The sequence below is a fragment of the Cnephaeus nilssonii genome, assembly GCF_951640355.1.
Source record: "Cnephaeus nilssonii genome assembly, chromosome: 17".
Lineage (NCBI taxonomy): Eukaryota > Metazoa > Chordata > Mammalia > Chiroptera > Vespertilionidae > Cnephaeus > Cnephaeus nilssonii.
In genome coordinates, this window is record NC_137088.1 from 9,702,317 (window position 1) to 9,728,264 (window position 25,948).

Sequence of the window (25,948 nt, forward strand, 5' to 3'; positions counted from 1 at the left end):
AAAGTTTCCCCGGTTGTAGCTCAGTGTAGATCCTTTCACGTGAATTTCACCCAGGACTCGGTGGCCATCCGGGGGCAGTTACAGCTCTTTCTCAGGAACACTGCCAATGGGGTGCTCCGTTCCGACCTCCATTCTCATCATCTTCTCATGATTTTGGTCTCTTTCTTTGAAAGAACTTCTCATATTTGCTTTCCACGTCACTGACTCAGTTTCTATAGAATCAGTGTTGCTTTGCATGGTTTCTAATGCATATGTTAATCTTGCTATTGTATTTTTAGATGTATTATTATTTATCCTCTTCTCCTTTGGTTCCTATGTTCTTTCTTAAGTCTCTTGGCCAGATGCTTTTTTTTCCTTCTTATTTTGCTATCTTCTCTCACCTTTACAGACCCGACATGGTCAGGATTTTCTTGAGGATACAAAGAGATGCTCTTGAAAATTGTTTTTGCTGCCTTTAAGAAATATATATTTTTAAAATATATTTTAATGCCGCCCCTGAGTTCCTGCCAGGATGCCTGACAGTCCAGCTCCCCCTTGTATGTGTCTGTGTCCCCCTAAGCCTTGCCCTGGTGCTGGAGCCCAGAGGAAGCCGGACCTTGTAAGTTCAGTTCGTGGAGCCGGCCTTTTAAGAGGAACAGCTGGGTCTCCAGCAGCCTCTGTGTCACTGAGCCCCAATCCACACTGGTTTTCACAGCCCGTAGTTCTTACTGCCGTAGGGACTTCTTTTCCTGCTCTGGGACCCTGGGCTGGGGGTCTGGTGTGGGGGCTGGGACCCCTTGCTCCTCCGGGCGGCCTCCGCAGAGACTATCTCCCTCCCGATTATAAAAGCGGCACACGTGGCTTGCTGGACCAGCCCGCTGCACGCCTCCACACCTCCTGCCAGTCTCCGTGTGCTTTCTTCTTTACCTCTCTAGTTGTAGGACTTCAACCAGCTTTCCAGCGGTTCTGGATGATGATTGTCCTGTATTTTAGTTGTAATTTTGATGTGGTTGTGGGAGGCAGAGAGTACAGGCGTTTACCTATGTCACCATCTTCAGATCTCCTCCAGCTGGTGTGATTTTGAGAAGACAGAAAGTAAGAACCTGGAAGTTAAATGTGAATAGCTGAACATCTACTGAGGGAAGAATAAAGAGGAAATAAAATTCCAAACTGTTCAAGGACAGAGGGAATTGTTTCTTTGTGGGGCACTCGCTCTATGGGGTAATTGGCAGCCTTTCTGAGGAGAAGGTGTGGATTGCACTTGACTCTCGTGGGTTCAGGTTATGGCCTTGGTGATCATGAACTGGTCCTAGGGAATGGCCCGATGCGTTCACAAATGACAAACGACAGAGTTAGCTTCTAAGTTGTCTGGTGTGGCCCATCGAGGCAGGTCTGTCTCTGCCTTTGACCTCTGCCTTCTCACCGGGCTCTGGTGCCTAAGCTGGTTCTGGACTAGGCCTTGGCTATGACTCTTGATGGAAGTAGATTTTGGGGCCTAATTTTTATCGGGAATCATCTGGAAAATTGTTTTGGGAGCAATCCCTAGGAGTTCCTTTCAAAATCGGACAAGTACAAGAAGAAAAATATGCCCTGGCCGCTGTGGCTCAGTTGGTTAGGCCTTGTCCCGTGCACAGAAAGGTTGCCGGTTGATTCCCAGTCAGGGCACATGCCCAGGTTGCAGGCTCAATCCCCAGTAGGGGCCGTGCAAGAGGCAGCTGATCTATGTTTCATTTTCACATTAATGTTTCTCTCTCTCCTTCCCTTTCCCTTCCTCTCTCTGTAAAAATCAATTTTCAAAAATCTTAAAAAGAAAAAGAAGAAAAACAAAGTCCAAACTACACAGGATTCAACTTAATGCCTGTGGACTCTGCCAGAAGAGGTTTTATTAGTGGTTTATAATGCTTGCGGAGCCACCCCAAACACGCACACTCCGGTATAAAACCAAAACAAAGCAAACCACGTTCCAGGACTGGGCATAAAGGATGTTTGGACTAATTCAGCTTTTCTTGTTCTCCCTTATTTACATAATCAAAATTTGACTGAGTTTACTGAGCTTCTTTATTGTGGAGCTCTCAGGAGTTTTTATTGATACTCCTTTTCATTGGCTTTTACATTGCCGTGTCTGACCTCCTTCTCATGTTTTCACCTTTGGTCTCTGTACACGTCGGTGCCCGGTAATAACACTGATGGCTTCACCCAGGTCAAGGCCGGGGAAACACAGGGATTACTGCCCCTTAGACAGCTGTGCCCTCACACTCTCCCCACGGGCGTGTGGGCTGGGGGGCAGGGCTGGTTCTGCCAGGGCCGTGGAAGAGGCATATCAGAACCGCACTCAGGACTCCTCCCCGGGCAGGCTTTTGGTGACCGTGAGCTCTTCCAAGTTTTGCCAACAGCCCTGCACAGGCTGCATGAAGCAGGGAGGCCGCTGCGGGGTTCGGGGCTCCCCGCCATCTGCATTGATCTCTGGGCTTCTGATTCTCTTGCTTTCTCTACATCTTTCTTTCCTTTCACCTCCTCTTACCACTCCTTGTTCTCTCTCAGCCTTTTGCTCCACTCACCTGCTTTCCTTTTTCTCTCTTTCTTCCGGTCTCTTTTTTAACCCTTTGCACTCGCTTGCTTTTTTCTCGAGCTGCTACCGATGCTAAAGCCGTGTCGAGTCACACTCGACATCCAAGTGCAAAAGGTTAAGATAGATTTTGTTTATTTCTGAAATTTTTCAACTCATACTAAAAAAGTGAGACCAGTACAGGGAGCCCCCAAACACGAATCCCCCGGCTTCAACAGTTGTTATTACATGGCCAATCTTATTTCATCTGCAACCTTCACTCTGAGCTATTTTACAGTAAGCCCCAGACATCATATAACTTCATCTGTGACGAGCTCAGTACCCATGGCGAAGATGAAGGCTTGCTCCTCCCTGCTTCCCTCCCTTCTTCTCTCCTTCCCTCCCTCTCTTCCTTCCTTCGTCACAATTCTATTAAGCTAAAACAATTAATGATAATACCATATAACATCACGGAATGGTAGTCATTTTGCAGATTTCCCTGGGTGTCTCCTAAGTATTTCTTTCCACCAGCGGTTGGTTTGCGTGCACTTCTGCTGGTCTTTGCTGAGTCTTCTCCTCCCCACCCCGTCGTTATCATGGTTTGGGAAGTGTACTCTTGTCATCCAAAATACACAAGATATTTATTAGTCCATCCCTGCATGAATTTATTTTCATGATTCATATGATTTTCGTGATTTGTATCATTACAAAGGGAAAAGTATTATTGCTTCAAGTTCCTTGCTACCTTGGCATTTTAATTACATGGAGGACTAGATGTCTGACAAAGGATTAAACTACGAGAAACAGTGAGGGTGCTAGGAATAGGAATATATATTTTTTATGTTTTTTATTTTCAAAGAATAGCTTAAAACAAAAAGAATTTGGGGGCAAGTGAGTGCCTGGAAACTCCCCTTGTGAGAGCTGGGAGCTCTGGTTGCCTTGACAACAGTAACAGGCCCTGGTGTGGTTGACTCTGCGAGTCCCCTTCCAGGTCCTTCCAGCGTGAAGCAGTGTGTCTGGCAGACTCCTGGCTCTGGGTTACTCCTCCCTCAGAATCAGAAGATTCACCTTTTCCTGGAGGTTTGCCTTGATCGATGGGGTGGGGGTGGGGGTGGGGGGCACCTTTGTTTCCGCTGAGGTGGATGGGCAGCGTATCTTTTAGGGCTTCCCTGTTTCCAGGAAGTTGGTGCTGGGGCCTGAGGTGTCACTCAGAACTGCAGTCCTCTCGGGGTGGGGACCGTATGTCATCATGAACACGTGGCACACACGTCGCCGACCTCAGACCGCGCTGTGCCCGCTCAGGGCCGACCAGCCTAAAACCCGTGGCAGAGGTTTTCGCTGCCCCAGCCAGGAGCGCGTTCTTAGACTCCTCAGCCCTCTCTAGGTCTCCTGGGGCCACCCGGTCACTGTGGCTCCTCAAGGAAGAAGTTTGTTCTGTCCCCGGTCCCCACAGGTGGTCACGAGCCCAGTCAGGGACTGATAATGATTTTGACCTCTGAAGTGTTTCATGTCCTGGTTTTGAAGAATGCCTAACAGCCTGGATTTGTCTGATTGGTTCTTCAGGCATTAGTTCCAGTTGCTATGGCTGCGAAACAAATGAATTGTTTGATTTGTTGTCTTTATTTGCAACCTCCACTCTGAACTATTTGCAAATTGATGAACAGCCTGGTGTTTGTAAATAGTGAAACTTAGAGTAGGGATGGGGAATGTGCCAGGGCAGAAGGGTGACAGGAGGCTAACTGGCACTTTAAAAAAATACATATATATCTTTATTGATTTCAGAGAGGAAGGGAGAGAGAGATAGAAACATCAATGATGAGAGAGAATCACTGATTGGCTGCCTTCTGCATGTCCCCCACTGGGGATCAAGCCCGCAACCCAGGCATGTGCCCTTGACCAGAATCGAACCCAGGACCCTTCAGTCTGCAGGCTGACACTCTATCCACCAAGCCAAACCAGCCAGGGCTAACTGGCACTTTTAATGAGGTGTTTACTATATTAGACTGAAAGTTCTGGATGGTTTTCTCTGGAGTATCCCACTGGGTTTCACATGGTTTTTTGTTTTGTTTTTTTTTAATCCTCACCCAAGAATGTTTTTCCATTGAATTTTAGAGAGAGTGGAAGACAGAGGGAAAGACACAGAGAAATATTGTGAGAGAAACACATTGATTGGTTGCTTCTTGCATTCGCCCCAACTAGGGCCTGGGCTGGGGAGGAGCCTGCAGCCAAGGTGTGTGTTCTTGACCGGAATTGAACCCGAGACCCTTTGGTCTGCAGGCCGGTGCTCTACCCATTGAGCCAAACTGGCCAAGGCTCACATGTCTTTTTTTTTTTACGTTTTTATTTATTTATTTATTTATTTATTTATTTATTTTAAATTTCTTTATTGATTAAGGTGTCACATATTTGTCCTCATCCCCCCATTCCCATCCCACACCCCTCCCCATGGATGCCCCAACCCCCTGTTGAACTTAACCATTGGTTAGGCTCATATGCATGCACACAAGACCTTTGGTTGATCTCTCCCCCCTCCCCCCACCCTCCCCTATCCTCCCTCTGAGGCCCGATAGTCCGATCGATGCCTCCTTGTTTCTGGTTCTGTTCTTGTTCATCAGTCTATGTTGTTCATCATTTTCCCTAGATGAGCGAAATCATGTGTCACTAGAGATATACTTATAAGAATTGAATGTGCGACGAGCAATAATAGTTATGCTGACAGGCAAATGAATCAGTCTGTAGTGAGTTTCTTTCTGGACCAACAGTTCTTTTGAGACCCAATATCAATGTCCACCAGTTCCTTATGAGTGCATGTCGGCACTGACCCCTCAGCTCTGGATGGTGGACAAATGGTGGTAATGCAGGTCCGACTCCCTCTGGTTTGGTCTCGGCCGGACCCAGGGGCACGGCTTCACCCGGATCCAGGGGCCCACGGCCTCACCCAGACCCGGGACCCAGCCTCACCCGGATCCAGGGGCCCACGGCCTCACCCAGACCCGGGACCCAGCCTCACCCGGATCCAGGGGCACACGGCCTCGCCCAGACCCAGGATTCAGCTTCACCTGGACTCAGGGGCGCATGGCCTCACCCGGACCCAGGGGCACGTGGCCTCTCCCGGGCCCGGGATCCGGCCTCACCCGGATCCAGGGGCACATGGCCTCACCTGGACCCGGGATCTAGCTTCATCCGGACCCAGGGGCACTTGGCCTCACCCGGACCCAGGGGTGCGTGGCCTCTCCCAGACCCAGGGTCACGTGGCCTCACCTGGATCCAGGGGCCAACGGCCTCACCCGGACCCGGGGCCCAGGCTCACCCGGATCCAGGGGCCCATGGCCTCACCCGGACCCGGGACCCAGGCTCACCCGGATCCAGGGGTCACATGTCTTTCTTATAAGGCAAATTCACTGAAGAGATGTCTAATCACCTTGAAGATGAGCCATTCCAGGATGAGTTATTCATAGCATCGAATAGCCCCAAATGAACTTTTCAAATAACCTTTCAAACTTACTGTCAAAACATATCTTTTGTTTGAGAACTTATATGTGAAAGTCAATTTCAGGTAAGTCTGAAATTTAATAACTTTTCTTCTGATAAGATCCTGGAAGATCCCAGGGAAACTGGCAGATGGCCCAAGGACAATGCCAGCAAAACAGATTTGCAAGCAAAGAAGAAATCCAAGGTGGAAGGGTGAGGAATGAGACCCACCCCTCCGTGTGAGCACATGCACGTGTCGACAGGGAAGGACTGTGGTGGCCAGCCTTGGAGATGACCAGCTGCGGAGAAACTGGACGAAGTCACCAAGGGACAGTGTGGAGAGAACAGAGGCCCGGGATGTCTTGGAGTTGGGGGTCACGAGACAAAGAGGATCCCAGAGAAAGTCCTAGGGTTGGAGTAGAATTGAAGTAAAATGGTGCTGTAGAAACCAGGGGAAGAATGAATTTCCAGAGAGAGGACGAACAGTAGCCACTGGAAAAAGGAGAAAAGGGGCTCGAAAAATCCACTGATGATCAAGTTGATTACAAAAACCAGCTTTGGGGAAGGGAGTCTAGGAGGATGGCAGCGTGTGGGAAGTACCAGGACTCTGTCTCCCCACATGACACCTGCGCTGGCAGGCTGTGTCTGATAGAACCATTTTGGATCTTCGGAGTCTATCGAAGGCTTGCAGGTCCCAGGGGAAGACTTGAATGGAAAATTGCAGTGAGTTTTGGTCAATTGCAGCTCTTAGCTCAGTGGTGGCCGCCAGTCCCTTACCCCGAGCCCCACGGTAGGCAGCGGTGCACCAGTTCCGGGAGCAGCTCACACATAGCCTGCAGGGGCCAGGGTGTGCAATAGGACCCCGTCCTCCAAATATCGGGGATCTACGTTCTCTTTGCTGGTTGTTACTTAATAATGGCCCCCAAGTACAAGAGTAAGGATGCTGGCAATTCACATATGCCAAAGAGAAGCATAAAGTCCTTCCTTTAAATGAAAAGATGAATACAATACAATAGATATTGAGAGAGAGAGACCACATTCACATAACTTTTATTACAGTATACTGTTATGATTGTTCTGTTTTATTACTAGTTATTGCTAATCTCTAATTTATAAATTAAATGTTATCATAGGTATGTACGCATAGGAAAAACATAGTATCTTGAGGTCTCAGTACTGTCTGTGACTTCAGGCACCCACTGAGGGTCTTGGACCGTATCCCCTGCAGATAAGAGGGGACTACTGTACCACTGAAGTGTACACTTAAAAAAGAGTTAGGATGGTAAATTTTATGTGCGTTTTACCACAATAAAAAAATTGAAGGAAAAAAAGTAACCGGCTTTGGCGTGTGTAAATAAAAGCTGGAAGACTTTGCCCAGCACTGTTCCAGGACACGCTGATATTTCAGAGCACAGACTAATTGTCTTTTGTCTGCACTCCGTGGCTTTCTGGATTACCGGCTCTGTTGGCTCCGATTCTGGGACTTATTAGGCACAAAGAAAATCCAAGGACCTTGCCACCGTGTCTGTCTTTCCTTGGGTGTTGAGTTTCCGAACCAGCCTGCCTTCTCCTCTCCATTTTTCAGAGTCTTATGTTTGTTTCCTATACACAATGACCAGGGATGTCAGTTGTACTTAGTAGAAAGAGTAGGGCAAAGTCCATCTATTCCAGCTGCTCAGAAGGAGAGGGCGAGCACAGGGTGGGGCAAAGTAGGTTTACAGTTGTGAGTGTGCACAACTCAGAATTTATTATTGTATTATTATTTGTAAATTATTGTATTACTTTCCATACAAACAACTGGAATCCTCCTTTTGCCCCACCCTGTATAGTTTTAAAATCCTCCCCCTTCCTGTAAGATTCTGATCGGTGCTTCTCTGTCCCTAGCTCTTCCTTTTTAAAAGTCACTGGACTGCCCGTTGGCATGGCTTTGAGCGTTGGACCATGGACCAAGAGGTCATGGTTCAATTTCTGGTCAGGGCATATGCCCAGGTTGTGGGCTCGATCCCCAGTGGGGGGTGTGCAGGAGGCAGCCTATCGATGTTTCTCTCTTATCGATGTTTCTCTCTCTTTATCCCTCTCCCTTCCTCTCTCTAAAATCAATTTAAAAAAATAAAAAAAAAATCACTGGACGAAAAGAACTTCAAAATAAATTCCTACACGTTTGCCAAAGCTTATAGTTTTTTGTTTTTGTTTCTCTGTGTCGCATATGAAATCTTTCAGGCTGTGACAGGCCTCTACCACTCATTGCTCACGGAGCTGGCAGGCAGCAGAGCAATTGATGGATTGATGTTCTCTGCTCCTCCTCTGGGTCCATGCCCATGGAAGCAAACGGCTTTCGCTTTATTCAGGAAACCCAGACAACTTACATCTCAATAATAGCTTTCCGATGACTCTGTCCTGCCGATCCTGAAATTTTCAAGTACATTGCAGATAAAAATGTTCTTTTCCTTCCAGAGAAACGCAACCATTGTGGAGAGCTGGTTTGGCTTGGATCAGGGAAACACTGGCATCTGTTCAAGTAGACAGATAACTAATTGCTATTCAGACCCATTAGTCTCATCTGTAGTTTAATGGAGGGGTTTCTGTTCCCAGCTGCCTACTTAGAAGAGCTGTCTGTATTGTTAGGCTGCCTTGATGAAATTCTTGTTAGCTGGCAAAGGACAATTACTGAGAAATTAAGCAAATTGTTGTTTCTCGTCCGATGGTGGCTGGTTCTCAGAATCTTGTGTAGTGTGCAGCAGGAGACAGCTTTTAGGTTACCATAACAGCAGTAGTGCTCAGGCCTAGCCAACTTGGCTCGGTGGATAGAGCATCGGCCCTCAGACTGAAGGGTCCTGGGTTCGATTCCGGTCAGGGGCGTGGGCCTGTGCCTCAGCTCGATCCCCAGCCCCAATCGGGGCAGGAGGCAACCAATCGATGTGTCTCTTTCACATTGAAGTTTTTCTCTTTCTGTCTCTCCCTCTCCCTTCCACTCTCTCTAAAAATCAATGGAAAAATATCCTCGTGTGAGGATTAACAAACAACAACAAAATAGTGCTAAAAATAATAATGGTCAAGACAGTAGCAAAAAGAAGCTTTTAAAAATATATATATATTTTTATTGATTTCAGAGAGGAAGGGAGAGGGAGAGAGAGATAGAAACATCAATGATGAGAGAGAATCATTAATTGACTGCCTTCTGTATGATGCCTCACACTGGGGATCAAGCCCGCAACCCAGGCACTTGCCCTTGAATCGAACCTGGGACCTTTCAGCTAGGGCAAGAGGAGCTTTATATTTAAGCTCAGAAAGACAGTTTGAGTTGTCTTTAAAACCTCAGAGCAGCGTTTCCCCTCTATTAATAGTCATTCTCTAGATTGGCTTCAAGAGCATGTAGAACATGAACTTCTCAAATGACTGGAGAGTTTAGCTGCAGCCCTGGATTTGAGAAACAAGACCTGTAAGAACAAAATGTATGTTCTATAAAGCACAGTGCGCAGCATTTGTGATTTTCAGTCTTCATTAAACGCTTCCTTTCAGTCTAAAGTTAGTCCCGAGGTGAAGGAACACAATTACCTCAAAATGAATTCTTAGACAAATGTTAGGTTCATGATTAATTAATTACCCTGATATCAACACCTGTTCCATCGACTCTGCATAAAGGAGGGGAACAGGGAAGATAAAGGAGACCCGAGGCTGAAGTGTGGCCAAGATGGACGTTAACAGATGGTAGAAGGAAGGCGGAATGAGAGGATGAGGCCACGAGGAAGCGGCCAGTGAGGCTGAGGAGGCCCGGGCAGTGGGACTCGGGGGGAATAACAGCTTAAGAAGGAGGAAGAGGTAGCCATGTGGTCTAGGCCAGGGACTGCTGACTGGGCCTGTAGATCAGAGTCAAATTGAGATGGAATAGAGCAGAAATGAGAGGTGGGAGGGATGGGCCTGGGGCCTAGAATACCCACAGGAGTTCAGGTGGGTGGTGGCCTCTTTTCCCTCGGAGACACCTGGGGATGAATGGGGCGTGTGAGAGGAGAGACGATGGAAGGCCGACTTTAGATGGCCTTACTCTCCTCAGTGACAGAGGAGGGGCCCACTCCTGCCGCCTGACCCAGTGCTGTCGGAGAGCTGGTCCTCAGGAAACGGATGTGGAATAACTCAGTGAGTGCAGGAACAAATGAAGCCTTGAGTTGGTGGAAATCCATTCTCTCTGTTCTCAGCACCTCCGTTTCCTCTCTGTCACTAGCCGATTGGTGAGTGTCTTAGAACAAGGACCGGGCGGCAGGCCCTTGGTGCGTGTTTTCTCACTGGTCCAGTGAATGGGGGGAAACAGTTCTGAGCCACCCTATGGCTTTGGATGTGGGAGTTGCCGATGGACGTAAGTGTGCTGCTGCTTCACGCCTTGGGGGACCTGGGGGGTCTGCACTCAGGCTTGGTAAGGCACTGTGTGCGGTGTGAAGGGGGCAACATGTCTCACTTGCCAAGTGCATTACCTCCGTTTTCTCATTTAAGCCTTGTGTCCATTCCAGGGTGTGGTCTGGTTATTGGCCCCTTATATGAATGTATTGTTCATCGATTGCTATAGAACAAATTGTCCCCAATCTTAGTCGCTTAAAACAATAAGCGTTTATTGTTCCTTAGTATCCGTGGGATAGGAATCCAGGCGTGGCTTCGTTGGATCCCCTGGCACAGGTCCTCATAGGCTGCCGTCCAGACCAGGGCTGGTTCCTTGTTGGCCAAGGCCTCCCTCCCTTCCTCGCCACCTGCGCTTCTCCACAGGGCAGCTCGCAGCATGGCAACTGGTTTTCTTCAGAGCAGGAAAGAGTAAGGAGAGAGAAAAGGAGAATGCCCAGGACAGAAACCACAGTCCCTTCGTAGCCTAACCTTGGGAGTGACATCCCGTCACTTGCTGTGCTCTGTGTTAGCGGCAAGTGTCCAGGTCCAGCCCACACTTGAAGAGGATTTCCTAAAGGGCCTGAGGGTCAGGAGGCAGGGGTCACTGGGGGCCACCCTAGAGGCTGTCTGTTACACTAACAAGAAAAATGAGGCATTTGCTCAGTATCACGTGGGATCTGAGCCCTAACATCCTGACTCTGGGACACCCCCCTCCCCCGGTTCCCCTCCCTCCACCCACACACACAGTTCTTGCTCTACTCACAGGCTAAGATGTCCACCTGGCCCCTTTCATTCCAACAGCAAGTAGGAAGGTAGGTGACCGGGCTGGGCCTCTTACCTGGGAATGGTGGGCTGGGACCCCTCTTCCCTCATTATATTCCCTGTGATTCTGCACTTGGGTCAGACCCTTCCCTTTAGAGTTTGGGTCGCAGGATCGCTTATGTGGACACACGCTAAGGTTGACCAGGGGCCTTGGAGGTGGCCACGTGGATGCCCCTCCGCGGTGACCCCAGGACATTCGTTTGTCTGTAGAGCACCATCTCTAGTTCCTTTAAACCCCACTGTGTGGGTCTTGAGGTGCCTATGCCAAGTATATTGGAAGACTGCTCGCCGGGGCAAGGGTCCGGCCCCTGTAGACTCAACTCTTTTGTTCTCTTCTTCCTTTGAATCTAAACTGTTTTCAAGAGCTTTAACACTATAGGCTAATTCCCAGAGTATCACACAGTCACTGTACAAAACCAGTGAAGTTCAGAAAACCTTGTATAATTAAAAAAACCCAACGCACCCACAGTTGGTGTCATCCCGAGCAACCCAGTGTTTATTTGTACGTCGGCATTTCTTCCCTAGCATCATAGGTTCTGGGAAGAATTACTCAATCCTGTGAAAATCCAAGGGCAGGGAGGACCCGTCTCCCGCGCAGCGTTTGAGAGGGAGATGTAATTGGGAGGGACCTCTTTGCACCTTGGCTGCATGGGAAATTTCTGGGGTGCGGTGAGACCCAGGCACCGGTAACGGTTAAAGCTCAATTTCAGTGTGCAACCAGGTTGAGTGCTGGGTGTTTGGGAGACTTAGTGTCGGGTGACCACAGCTGTCCTAACACGGCAGGTTGCCCGGGAGCCTCCCACCTGCCTCTTCCAGCACAGCAGGTGCGCAGAGCTGGGCGCCGGAGCCATCACTGGGAGGCGTCTGATGCAGACGGGATCTGTATTTCTCTAAGCTGCACAATATGAATCCTGAGGCTGGTTCCTCTGGCCCTGGAGCTGTATTCTGCTTTCCGAACTCTCCCCTTTAGAATTAGAGAACCTGGGGTGGAATAAAAAGCAAGGTCATTACCATACAGTTCCGTTGCAATGAAGAGCAAATGGCAAAAATGCATGTTACCGAGATCATTTTTTAAAAAGGTACGTGAGTACCTGCCTCCTCTGCTTCCAAGATCGGTTGTTGTGAAGGCAGGAGGCTCATGCGAGGCTGAGGAGCGGGGAGGCGAAGCCTTGTTGTCGGGAACTGTGAGGCGTGGCCGTTGCTCACCTTTCTTGAGGTGTTTATTTTTCAGTGACTAGGGCCGAGGAATGACTGACTTGATAAACACCTTGCTTGTTTTATTTTGTTAAATTCCGACAGCCAACCTAAATCACGCAAGGTTGCAACGCAAAGCAAATGCACGTGGCTGTGAGGGATGGTAGCAGGTCTGTGGCCTGGTACAGTGAATCCTGCCGGAGCAGAAGCTGGGGCCGGGGGCCACCTGGCTGGCTCTCCCTGCGCTGGGTCGCCACCAGCCGTGACTGGGAGCAGCCTTCTGTGAACGTCTCCATCCTGGTCATGTGTTTTGGTCATTCTCTTGTAAACACCCTCTCTTTCTGGTCCTTTCCTCTCCCTTTTCCCTTGTCCCGGGAGCCTCACGAGGGTCAGCCACCTCTCCGAGTGGTGTGATGGGAAATCAGCCTCACCCCCCAACAGCCTGCTCGAGTCAGCCCAGGGGAGTGGATCGGCGATCCCTCCCGTGTGCCCCGCATGTGCTTTCAGGGGGCTCTTCACCTCTGTTTCTAGACAGGACACTGGGCTCTGGCCACAAGCTAACGATGGCGCAAGGACTTGAACCAGGTTAAATGGCTCCAAAGTAGATTGTCTTTCCGATCGATCGCTCCCTCTCTCTAGACTCTCCCTGGAGCAAGGAGTGTTAGCTGGGGAGACCTCAGTGAGTGCACACAGGGTGTCTTCTCCCCAGACCACGTGCCCTTCACGGCAGCGCACTGGGGGAGGCCTCTGGCTCCGTCTCCCTGGATCCCATCATCGCACAGGGCTCCTGGCACGGCCGGCTTAGTTAGCCGTGTGCCGGGTGGGTGCAGGTCTCGAAGGACCGTCGAGCCTCACTTGTGTTCTGAGGGGCTCACCTTCTGTGCCGGGCTCTGCGTTTGGCTGCGAATGGGCAACATATTTTTCATGCTAAAAGCCAGGTATTGCAGAATGAAGACTGCAGTGTGGGAGGATGACTCTGGTTGAGTCCCGGGTGCAGAGGTTTGGGCTCCTGGCAGGCAGATTGCGCTTTCTAGAGCTCAGGGGATAGGAGCATGACACCTTTCTGGGGATCTGTGTGGGTGTGGCCGCGTTGCAGTTGCTTTTGGCGTATAACTTTGAGTAACCCGACTTTCTGTTTTAAAAACAGGATGCATTGGGTGTTGGCTTGTCTGGGAAGCAGGGAAAGGCAAGTGCAAGAATGAAGAGGGTTCTGGAACTGAGTAAACAGCCTGCGCTTGACTAAGAAGTCTTCCCAAGTCAGTGCTTTCCCATCGCAGGAATGGGGGGGCGGGGGGCAGGAATCCCCACCCCACAGACATTGGACTCCCCCCCCGCTTCCCCCGAGGTACAGGCAGGGCTAGGCCAGGACATTTGGGTGCTGTGGGCCAGATTGCAACGGATGATCTTTCAGCACTTACTTGTCAACAACCTTTTCATGGAACGCGGTAAACTGATGTATCGCGAAAAACGATACGCCTCTCTAACTTCACAATAGGAACTGTATTGCATGAATTTATTACAAGAGATTTTCCAAGTCAGACAACCACTTGGAGGCCTATTAAATGATTTAACATTTAGGGAGTAAAACCAATCACTCATTCCCAGGGAGCAGCACTATGCATGCATAACCGAGTTTCAGAACTGTGTCCGCCCACACCCCCAGACTTGCCTGGTCTCTCCCGGGGTGGGTCTCAGAGCTGGGAGGAGGGGCGAGCTCCCTGGGAATGAGGGCCCTGCCCCCTGTGCTCCGCAGTGCGGGGGTCACAGCAGCTGGAGAAGGGGTTGGCATTCCCACTTTCCCACGGATGTTTTATGCCTTCTTAGGGAATGAATGCCTATCGGACAGTTGCTTGGCTCTTTAATCTGCCTGAGGTTATAGACTCAAACTAAAAAAATCAAAACCCACGGAGCAGGTTTCTCCCCGTGGCACGCTTGGACTTGGGTAATTTTTTGTTCTAGAGACTGTCTTGTGCATGGTAGGGCTTTTAGCAGTGTCCCTGGCCTCTACTCACTATGTCAGCAACACCCTCCCCCACCACAGTGTGACAGAGTGTCTCCAGGTATAACCAGGTGTCCTTGAGAGCAAACGTTTCCTGTGAGAACCCTGCTTTAGGAGGAGGAAGGAAGGAAAGGCAGTGAGCATCTACGGTGCTGAAAGCCCAGGAGAGCCTTGTCTACAGAGCTGGGTTAAGTCAGAAGTTCTCAGGGAAAATGTGAAAGGGAGTCTCCATTTTAGCCAGACTAAAGGGAAAGCTTTTAGCAGTTTAATTTCAGAAAGATGTCTGGTGATTTTTTTTTTTAACTTTATTGTTGAGAGTATTTCAGATGTCCCCTTTTTGGTGATTTTTTTCTGAGATGAAGTATTAGAAGATTAGAACTAGTTGTTTTGTTTTGTTGTTTTTAAAACCAGCAAATCAAGGAAGGTTCTAGAAGCATTCTGATATTTTTAGGAAATGCATTTTTGAGCAGGGTCTCTCCCCACCATGTTTGTGGTTCTCATGAGACTGGACTAGGGAGCCTTGGGGCACCTGGTCTGCCATTTCTTCATGGAGAGGACGATACCGAGGGCCCTAGTGGACCCTGTGTGCAGCAGGTGGGAATAAATGGGCAAGAGCGCTCCCAGCTTCCTCTGGGTAGGGGACACTGGAATTTCAGAGGATTATGTGAGTTGTAAACATGCACTCAAGTAAAGCCATCGGCGTTCACACACGCAGACACAGGGCACGTTCCTGGCACTGAAAATCTTCCTCTGTAACAGAGGACAGGAGAGATGAAGATAGAGGCTGCCACCCAGTTGGTAATTAACAGAGTTTATTAGGGGAAACTCACAAGGCATATCTTGGAGGCTGCAAAAGGAAATAAATGGATCATCACGCTGCTTGGCAGGCACCGGTCACGGGTGCTAGTACATGCATGCTTCCAGGTGCGGAAATTACTTTACATGCTTGACCAGCCTGTAAACAGCCTGTTCCAGGAACCAGCTCGTCGCAGGAGGCAAGGGAGGGGCGCTGATTTATGTCAGAATGAGCATCATCAGTTTCGGTCTGTCTCTAAGGGGGCTGCAGTGAGCCCTCTCCCGCTCTGGCCCAGGTCCAGCTCGCAGGTCCCACCTCGGTCACAGCACGCAACTTTCTCTCCTCCACAGTCGGGAGTGGATGATGGTCCTGGAGTACTGGTTTGCAAGCTGTACCCTTCCAGCAGCTGGCATGACTTTTCCTCCAATGACACGCAGAAACCCGATGTGAACAACACGGGTCAGACCCAGGTGGGGAGGGGCCTGGAGTGCCCACCGCTCAGCGCACCTCGGAGCTGGCTCTTCCAAAGAGATCGCATTCCTGGCGGGTGAAATAGACTAATGCTCGGCTGGACAGCCATCTTTTTCCCCCTCTAACTGGAACTATGATCTTTCTTCTAGTTCAAGTGAAAGTGGTTTTCAAAACCATAAACCTGGATGAAGATAATAATTCTGGTCTGTTGCTGTGTAGTTTTTATTCTCAATCTGTAGAAGCAGATTCAGGGCTGAGAAAACACATGCATGCATATAATATATACGTATATTATATGTGTTTATTGGAAGTATTTTGATGCTTTATTATGAAAAACGTAACGATACAGATAAGTAGAGAAAAGAGAACTGTCACCTCCTAAATTTAACTGTCATTTTTTCATATTAGCTCACACATTTTTTTTTAAACTTCTAATGAATAAGAATTTGCAAAAACAAACCCTAACAAGTCTGGGAATATTTTTACCACATTCTTGCATCCCCTGCCCTAGTTCATCTTATAGATTTACAATGTAATTTGAATTTAGTTTGACTCAACATGTAGGCATTAGAGGGGCTGGTCTGTTTAGTTTATTCTTCATTCAACAATAATTTTGGGGTGCCTCGATGTGCCAGGACCTGAGCAGACAGTGATGAACAAATTAAACATCTCAACAGAGCTCCTGCCCCGGTTTTATTAGAAATACAAGTTTTTGCCCTGGCTGGGTAGCTCAGATGGTTGGAGCGCCATACTGATATGCCAAGGTTGCAGGTTTGATCCCCAGTCAGGGCTCATACAAGAATCAACCAATGAATGTATCAACAAGTAGAACAACAAGTCGATTTCTCTCTGTCTCTCCTTTCTTCTCCCTTGCCCCCCCAAAAAATAAAAAAATAAAGAAATGCAAATTCTTCAGTTGCTTGTCTGGGAAACGGAAGAAAACGAGTTCTGTGCCATGGGGAGGGGTAGCTGGTGAGGACCAGATCCTGGGATGAGGTGAATTTGGAGGTGTTGGGGAGCAAGCCCGCCCACTTGAGCCCCATTCTGGAGTTGGCGAGGCACTTGGTGCCCGTAGCTCCCGCAGAGTGGGTGCGTGTGCAGCCTGGGAGCCGGGACTGGCTTTGGTGCTCACAGCTCAGCACTCAGCGGGCGTCACAGCTGGGGCACTGCAGGGGGCCGGCCCCGGGGGTCAGCTACCACAGGGGCAGAGCTGTTAGATGGGCTGGTTATTCACTCTCTGACTGGCAGGGGAGTGGGGAGTGGATCTGGCGATCAGAGTTCCTTGTTTCCTAGTAGTGATTTCTCTGCTGTTTTATTAGTCAGCACATAAAAGGACATAATACACAAGAATCTTACCTAAGAGAGGTAGCCCATTGGGAGCACCTCGAGTTTCCCAGACCCCTGTTCAGCTCCGGCCCTACTTGCCCTCCCCGCTGGGCTTCAGCTCTCCCCTCCTGAAGGAAGGCGGATGTCCGCACAGGGTAACCATTTGGAATGTGCCCTGTCCTCCGTCCATTCTGCTGTGAGCTGTTGTGTGCAAAGAGCAGGAGAAGGAAGCAGTGGGAGTGTAGGTCTTTGTGCTTATTGACCCTACCAACCCAGCCTTACAGGGAGGAATCAATAACCTGTCTTTCAAGATTCCATAGCAAAGACGTTTTCAGGACAGAAAGTAAATGTGGGGAAGCTTCGGTTTAGGCTGGAAATACAAGCCAGGTGCTTTCTCACTAAGTTTGATACTTGGTAATGTTTTTGGTGGGTCTTCCTATGTAGATGCCAGCCTGACTCACATGATGGAATACATGGGGGAGAATGAGCCTGAAGGAGATACCAGGCCCTGGTTATCTGTGGGAACACAAGGTTTATTTTCAAATGGAGATCGTATGAAAGCAGGAAAATACGCCTCTTGGATTTTGTGATTGCTTTAAAAATGAACTGCTTTCACGAATGAGCCTTGTGGCCCCCCCAAATATGTTTGCGCTGACAAAAATGATAGGACCCCATTTCGTACAGTGTAATTCACATGCTGGTTGCAGGGGTGGAGGGAGGGGTGTGCAGAAGACTTTGGGTTGATTTTCTCATCTTTAAACAGGAAAGGTGGGGCTGGCATTTCTTTTCTTTTTTCTTTTTCTTAAATATATTTTTATTGATTTCAGAGAAAATAGGAGAGAGAGAGAGAGAAACATCAATGATGAGAGAATCACTGATTGGCTGCCTCCTGCATGCCCCCCACTGGGGATCGAGCCTGCAACCTGGGCCTGTGCCCTTGACTGGAATCGAACCTGGGACCTTTCAGTCCACAGGCCGCCACTCTATCCACTGAGCCAAGCCGGCTGGGGCTGGGGTTGGCATTTCAGTCACATCTCCCTTCCCTCACTTGACAAATCGGTGGAAAGTAGGATAGTCGGTCACATGTTTACAGTGAGATTGCTTTTCAAATCGCTGCAAGGCCGGTGCATACGTGGCGTGGGGGCAGGTGTTCACAGTGGCCAGTGGGTGACTTCTCCTCCCTCTCCGGCAGGAAATAACCACGTGTTTACCCGACTACTACAAGTGGACTCAGTACCTCTTTATCAAGCTCTACGACGCTGGACTGGCCTATCAGAAGGAGGTAAGTCCAAGGTAGCTGCCCTTTAAATAAATTTCCTTCGTCTGCTTAGAACACACCATTGTTAAACAAGAAACCAATACGCCCTATTTGCCCAGGAGCCGTGAAAATGAGCATGACCTCAAGTTCATGGCCTCAGTCGCAGCAGATCCAGAAAGTAGCGCCGCCTGGCTTAGTTTGCTGCTTCCAGGACAGGGCTTGGTTCTTTCGCGCTTGAATTCCCAGCACGTAACAGTGACTGGTGCCTGGGCTGAGATAGGCCGGGGGGAAGCGGGGGGAGGAGGGGAGCAGAGGAGGAATGCAGGCTTCCCAGACTCTAGCTCAGCGACCCCTCCCAGCTGTGCGCTGGGTCAGTCACCTCCAGTAAGTGTGGTTCTGTCCCTGCCCAGTGGGTGGTAACATCATCGTTGCAGGGTCTTGGGAGGACAGAGATGATATTTGAAGAACAACCATCACAGTGCCCCCAAAGTGGTCTCCCAAGAAGGCGAGGAGCGTGTCATGGTGGGAGCTCAGTAACAGTGGATGCTCCTGAGATGCTGAGGAGGAGGGAGAGGGTCACAATGTGGCCTAGAATATCGCTGTCCAGTACTGTAGCCACCAACGGCATGTGGTGTTGATATTTCAGTTTAAAATAATGGAGATTCATTAACATTAAGATTGAGGTCCACATTCACGTGCGAGTAGCAAGTATAGGACATCACGGATCTAGAACATTTTCCATCATCACAGAACATTCTACTAGACAATGTGTGTCTAGAAAATCCAGAACTAACAAGTGGAAACGGCATTCTCCTTTGACCAGAGGGATTTAACGACACAGAATTACATTTACTGTTCCGTGGGTCACTTCACACTGCTTGGTCTTACAATGAATAATACTTACAGAATCATTATGTGTTAGGTTTGAAAAGCTTTAGAATCAATATAGAGATGGATGCAGAAGGCTCAACTCGAATTTCAGAATAAAACAAAGATGTCTTGAACCTTGACAACATAAAAATAATGTAGCAACAAAAACCAGGAGGTGAACTTGGGGAAGAAAAATAGAAGCAAGTGCGAGACCATCCCTTCATCTTTCCCAGCAAGGAGTCAGAGATGGAAAGTTAGAGGTTTACATCTATGTGTTTTTTAAGTTAGAAAGGTAGCTATTAAAGCTAACAAAAATAGGGCAAAGTAGAAGAGAGGTCGAGGGTGGGAGAAAGGCTGTATGGCCGACCATGCTGAGTATCCACCAGGCATGGCCCAGGGTCCCCAGAACTGTCTAAAGACAATATCTGAAATTGAAGCATACTTTTATTATTTAAAGTCATAGTGGTGTATACCAGAAGACTGAATGAACAGAACCTGTTAAAAGTGGAAGGGTGACTTAATAACCACTTCCCATAATTGTGAATATTCTTCTTTAATACTCTAGCGAAAGTCAACAAGTGGTGGTTTCTTAAACTTCACCTGCAGTGTTGAATCTGAAATATCAGTGACCTTTTTGTACTCTGTTAAATTAAAACGGATTTGACTGGTCTGTCTTGCACTTTGCATGGGTTTTTCACCTCTGCATAATTTTGTAACATCGTACATTAGGCATTCGGAAGACACAGTACGGTGAGTTATGCAGCTCTCCCAAATGTTGACATATTTCATTGTACAGTGTCAGCAACAATGAAGCTGTGAGCTCATGATGGGCAGACACAAGCTTTCCAAGACCTGTACTTGGGAGAACATGAGTTTACCTCTGTGATTTAAAAGAGATTATTCCGTGGGTGTAGTTAGGAGAGAGACGAGTGATGTTGCCTGGTGCTTGGACATTCTGGGGAGCTACGGAGAGCGCCTGTCTAGGAGCTTGTCATTGGCCGTCTGTCTCCAGGACTTCAGTGGCAGCTGGTGGCAGGGCTAATTCAGCCTCCTAAGCTGGGGTGCAGTGCGGCCTCGTCTCCACGAAGCGCACAGCCTCTCCCACTCTGCCCCCGGGGCCGCGGAAGGTGGTGGCAGTAGCCTTGGGCACCCACCCCCTTCCCCTGGACTCCGTCCAAATTCGGCCCATTCTGGATGGAATGGAGCAATATCGATTTTGAGAATTACATCCTTTAATAAGATCTATGTGATGTCCCTTAATTAAGCATCCTTTTGTCAAAGAAAAAAGCTAGTAGACTTTGAGAAAATCAATACCCTGAACCACATGCTTTACCAGCCTTCTGGAGCCAGAAGCTGCATGTCTGTGTCCTCAGAAAAGGGGTAGCCAAGCGGAGCCTGAGGAGGAAGAAGCAAGGACAACGATGGGGAGGAGCCGGAGGCCCGAGGAGCGATGCCCTGGCCGGGAGACAAAAGCTGATGGAGGGTGCTCTGGGCTGATGGAGGGTGATCTGGGCTGATGGAGGGTGATCTGGACGGGACAGGCATGCTGTGCAAAGTGCGGCCCCGGGAGGGGAGGGGAAGAGAACCCAAGCAAAAGGAAGATGAGATGAGAAAGGGTGAGGGGTGGCGCAGGAGGCCCACGGGCCGGGGCACCGCAGCTGCTGTGTCGCAGAGAAGGGAGCGTACAAACTCAGGATGACACACACCGCCTTGAGAATCCCCCGTGGAGCCCACAGTCGCCGGCATCCCTGAGAGCCTAACGGTGTCATGGAACGCATTTCTAAAAGCTTCCCATGCAGCCGAAACCAGTTTGGCTCATTGGATAGAGCGTCAGCCTGCGGACTGAAAAGTCCCAGGTTCGATTCCGGTCAAGGGCATGTACCTTGGTTGCGGGCACATCCCCAGTAGGGGGTGTGCAGGAGGCAGCTGATCGATGTTTCTCTCTCATTGATGTTTCTAACTCTCTATTCCTCTCCCTTCCTCTCCATAAAAAATCAATAAAATATATTTTAAAAATAAATAAATAAAAATAAAATAAAATAAAAGCTTCCCATGCAACACCCAGGCAAAAAAAAAAAAAAAAAGGCGAATCCCCGTGTTTAACCCTGGATCCGCTGGGGACATGCTCGTGTTTGGAACGGCTCACTCTGTGGAGTTACCAGATAACAGTGTGAGGGAAGCAGTGGGCCAAGTGGGCTGGAGCTCAGTGTGTCTGCAGGGGTTTCAGTGGCTTCAGTATCGACGGAAGGTTGATTTTAAAATTCAGATCCTGCCAATGTGGCCAGTGAACTGTAGAGGAGCGTGGAGTTGGCTTCAGTGGGGAATAGAGAACATACAAGTCAGCCAGGTGAGGTTGTCGAGAAATTGTATTCTATGTAGCAAGACTGTGCTTGCCTGCCAGGGTGTCCATCAAAGTACATGTTCACAACAGGGACATCGGGGATGTTGTAAAGAGCCCTGGCTCCGAGGGAGGCTGTGTGCTGGAGACCGATAGTGAGAGGAGACCCGGGAGAGGGCGTTGGGAGCAGCTCCAGGGCGTGGAGAGGCTGCTGTGCTGCGCCCGGATGCCAGGGTCCTGCCTTGCACCCACCCCTGGGGTAACCCCCCCGAAGGAAGGCTGAGCCGGGACCCCGCTTCTCTGTGGTTGAGAAGGATCGGATCGTGGGAAGAAAGGCGAGAGGGTTCTCACAGCTGATGCATCTTTGATCTGAAATGCTATTTCCTTTGGTGTTTTTCCTCTTCCCCCAAGACTTTCACTGGGGGAAAAATTGCCTTTGTGTTTTGCTTTTATTTGTCTCTCATCCGACACCAAGGTTTTGTTATAACTTGTAAACCTCTTAGGAACACATCTTCCTCCTTGCCTTTTGTAACCTAGAGCCGGGGAGGTGCCGGGCCGCGTGGGAACTGTTGATAAGAAAATAAAGTCCTGTTTGTTTTTGCAATCGGCGGTATTGAGTGTTTGCTTCTTCTTGATCCTCTGAGGTTGGTGGGGGGTGGGAGGCACAGATGGAAACATATAGGGCTTTTTATCTCTGTTTTATATTTTATACGGTTTTAGTTCTGTGTGGGTGTTTTGGGAGGGCGTGGGGGCGGCGTTGGGCGGGTTGCCATTTGAAAGAACTTTCCACAATACTAAACAATACTTGGCTCTTTCTTTTTACCTTATTATTTATTTATTTACTTATTTACTTATTTATTTATTTATTGTTAATCCTTGCCCGAGGATATTTTCCCGTTGATTTTTAGGGAGACTGGAAGAGAGAGGGACAGTAGTGAGTGACGCCCCTCATTCCAGGGCCCCCCAAGCCTTGTGTACATAGAGATAAAGTATTAACCTAAGACATGAAAACTCTAGGCTAATAAACCAAGGGTGATTTACTTACCTATTATTATTCCCTATATTAGGGGTTGGGAGGGATTCCATTTAAAATAAAGAAGGTAACGCTAGCTGGTTGGCTCAGTAGATAGAGCGTCAGCCTGCGAACTGAAGGGTCCTGGGTTTGATTCTGGTCAAGGGCACATGCCGGGGTAGCGGGCTCAAGAAACACATTGATTGGTTGCTTCCTGCAGGAGTCCCTACCAGAACCTGGGCCGGGGAGAATCCTGCAACCGAGGTACGTGCCCTTGACCAGAATTGAACCTGGTACCCTTTGGTCTGCAGGCTGACGCTCTATTCACTGAGCCAAATCGGCTAGGGCTACCTTATTTTATTTTATTTTTAAATATAAATTTTTTTGATTTCAGAAAGGAAGGGGAAGGGAGAAAGAAACATCAATGATGAGAGAGAATCATTGATCAGCTGCCTCCTTCACGCCCCCTAGTGGGTGGGGATGGAGCCCGCAACCCCAGCATGTGCCCTTGACCAGAATCAAACCCAGGACCCTTCAGTTCGCAGGCTGACGCTCTATCCACTGAGCCAACCAGCTAGGGCTACCTTATTTATTTTAAATGGAATCCCTCCCAACCCCTAATATAGGCAATAATAATAGGTAAGTAAATCACCCTTGGTTTATTAGCCTAGAGTTTTCATGTCTAAGGTTATTATTTTATCTCTATGTACTCAAGGCTTGGGGGGCCCTGGAATGAGGGGCGTCACTCACTACACGCCTTTACCACTGACTGCAGGCTTCACAGGCTCACGTGTTTTGGTGGACATGCTGCTTTCCAGTTGTAAAATCACTGCCCACAGACGGGTTAGCCTAGCTTCTACCCTCCTTTTTTTTAAAAAAAAATATATATATATTTCTTTATTGATTTCAGAGAGGAAGGGAGAGGGATAGAGAGATAGAAACATCAATGATGAGAATCATTGATTGGCTGCCTCCTGCACGCCCCCTATTGGGGATCGAGCCCACAACCCGGGCATGTGCCCCTGGCCAGAATCGAACCTGGGACCCTTCAGTCCGCAAGCCGACGCTCTATCCACTGAGCCAAACCGGCTAGGGCTCCACCCTCCTTTTTATGTCGATTTTAGATATGTCTCTGGATCAGTCAGGGTCCAGCAGGAAGTAGAGGGTGCGTCCAAAAGGATCATGTTATAAAGGGACTGCTTCTGTAGGATGTAGGGAAGCCCACAGCATGGTCAAGCCCCTGGTCCTGGCAACAGAAGGAAGGCTTTGCCTGCCCAGCTGAAGGGGCGACCTCGGGGAGCAGGCACTGGAACTGGGAGGGCGGTGGCTGTGACAGAGGGCAGGGGCTGTGCCTTCGGTGTTCCAGCCATGGTCCGGCTGGAAGGAGGCCAGGACACCTCTCCTTGGCTGAACCCAGCCAGAGGGCAAGCCAGGGTGCAGAAGAGGGAAAGAGGATTTGGAGGGGCAAATAGACAATATTCAGCACAATCTCTTATTAGAATTGCTTATTAAAATTAAAAATAACAATGAGTACCTGGCTGGTGTGGCTCAGTGGTTGAGCGTCCACCCATGAACCAGGAGGTCACAGTTCCATTCCAGGTCAGGGCACATGCCCGGGTTGCAGGCTCCATCCCCAGTAGGGGGAGTGCAGGAGGCAGCCGATCAATGATTCTCTCTCATCATTGACGTTTCCATGCCTCTCTCCCGCTCCCTTCCTCTCTCTGAAAATCAATAAAAACCATATTATAAAATAACAGCGCTTATCAAGCCAGGATATTTTAGTGCCCAAACTCTGTACTCGTTGACTTCTTTGCACTAAGTTTTACCTAAATGTAATAAAGGAATGATGTCATTGGCAGAGGTATTTATTTTATATGAAGATAGAAGTGAATTAGAGCTATGGAGGGAAACTTCACAGGGGGTAAGATTACAGGCCTCTCAGCCACATAAAAGTATTCAGAAAGATCTCGAAAGATTGCTACCACCTAGGGACAGATGTTGATTGCGAGACGACACAACAGAATTTTGGGAGGTATTGGGAATGCTCTATATCTTGATATGGGTGGTGGTAAGATTTATTCGCACCTCTCTACATATGTGATACAGTCATTCAAATGGAATAAAGTGACTGTTTTTGTAGGATTTCGGGAAGCCCTACTGTTGCCAGCACCAGAGATAAAATTTTTAAAAATCGCAGACAGTTTTTACAGTTCCCATAGTCTGAGTTCTGATCCTGTCTCTGTCACTTCCTGGGTGACCTTCGGCAGGTTATTTGATCTCTGTGCCTCAGTTTCCTCCTTTGCAATGTGGGGATAACACTGTTCATGCCTTAAAGGTTGTTGTGAGGATGCGGAAAGCCAGCATTAGGAAGGCACTTAGCCCAGCGTCCAGCACATGGTGGTCACTCAGGAATGGTCAGCTATTTATGTTAAAGTAAATATACTTGTTTCCCCTAAAATAACTGATTTCTGCTAGGCTCTAGCTACCATTGTTAGTTCTTTTTCTCTGTTTACTAAAACTTCACATCCTGCCAGTTCATCCTTTCATGCAAGGAGATACCAAACCTGACCTAGACACGTGCTTACAGCCTCCTCCCGAAGCGTATGCTAATGGGAGGGAGGCATTGAGGCCGTTCCGTGCGCTTCTGAGGGCTCGCTGGTGGTTTCCTGGCCACGCGGTACTCCGAGGAGATGCAGATTCCTGAGTCCCCGAGCAGAGATGCTGCGTTTGCAGACCCCTCCCCTGGGAGGAACCCCGAGGGGGTCCTTCAGTGCACTCACCAGATCGCACCATTTTGTTTCATGGTTGGTACAGGCCTTGGTTAACTGGGACCCCGTGGACCAGACAGTGCTGGCCAACGAGCAGGTGGATGAGCAGGGCTGTTCGTGGCGCTCCGGAGCGAAGGTCGAGCAGAAGTACCTCAGGCAGTGGTTTCTCAAGACAACTGCTTACGCAAAGGTGAGTGTCGGCCCGCAGGCTCCCCACTAATGCGTGCGCGTTGGGGGGCAGCACCAATGACCAACGCCATATGGATAGATGACCCCCAGTTCTCTTACTCAAAAGACCTTTCTTTCTTTCTTTCTTCCCCACCCCGGTCATCCCCACTCCGTTTTCCCCTCGGTTAAAAGATGTTTCTTAAATGAGGCTATTTTTCCATTATAATTTATTCAGAACACAACTGAGCATAGCGTATGGATTTGGAAAACTACTCGCTAGAACTGGGTAGCACAGTGCCTCGGTCCTTGTAAGCACACGGTACTATTGAGAGACAGGAGGAGAAGCACAAGGCTGGGGACACTGCTTTCTGTAACTTCCCGGCAGGGAGCCCCTCTCTGCTGACAGGTCGGCTCCAGACCCGTCCGATGGCTCTGTCGCAGGCATTGTGGCAAAGCCACCTAATTGGCTCTTCTGTTTTGACCTCTGCCTCAAGTTGGAAATGTAATAACCTAACTGAGGGGCATTATTCTTTAAATTGTCAACTGTGGATTTTCAACTGTTC

At 48.9% G+C, this 25,948-nt stretch overlaps 1 protein-coding gene across 2 annotated transcripts in view; it reads left to right on the top strand.

Annotated features, from left to right (window-relative positions):
- The window catches only part of LARS2 (leucyl-tRNA synthetase 2, mitochondrial), a 108,118-nt gene that overhangs the window by 24,847 nt on the left and 57,323 nt on the right, over window positions 1-25,948 (top strand). For both annotated transcript variants that reach the window (XM_079795256.1, XM_079795257.1), the window contains 2 exons: window positions 18,164-18,253; window positions 25,264-25,407. In XM_079795256.1, coding sequence (XP_079651382.1) covers window positions 18,164-18,253; window positions 25,264-25,407 — 234 coding nt within the window. The remainder of the gene's footprint in view (window positions 1-18,163; window positions 18,254-25,263; window positions 25,408-25,948) is intronic.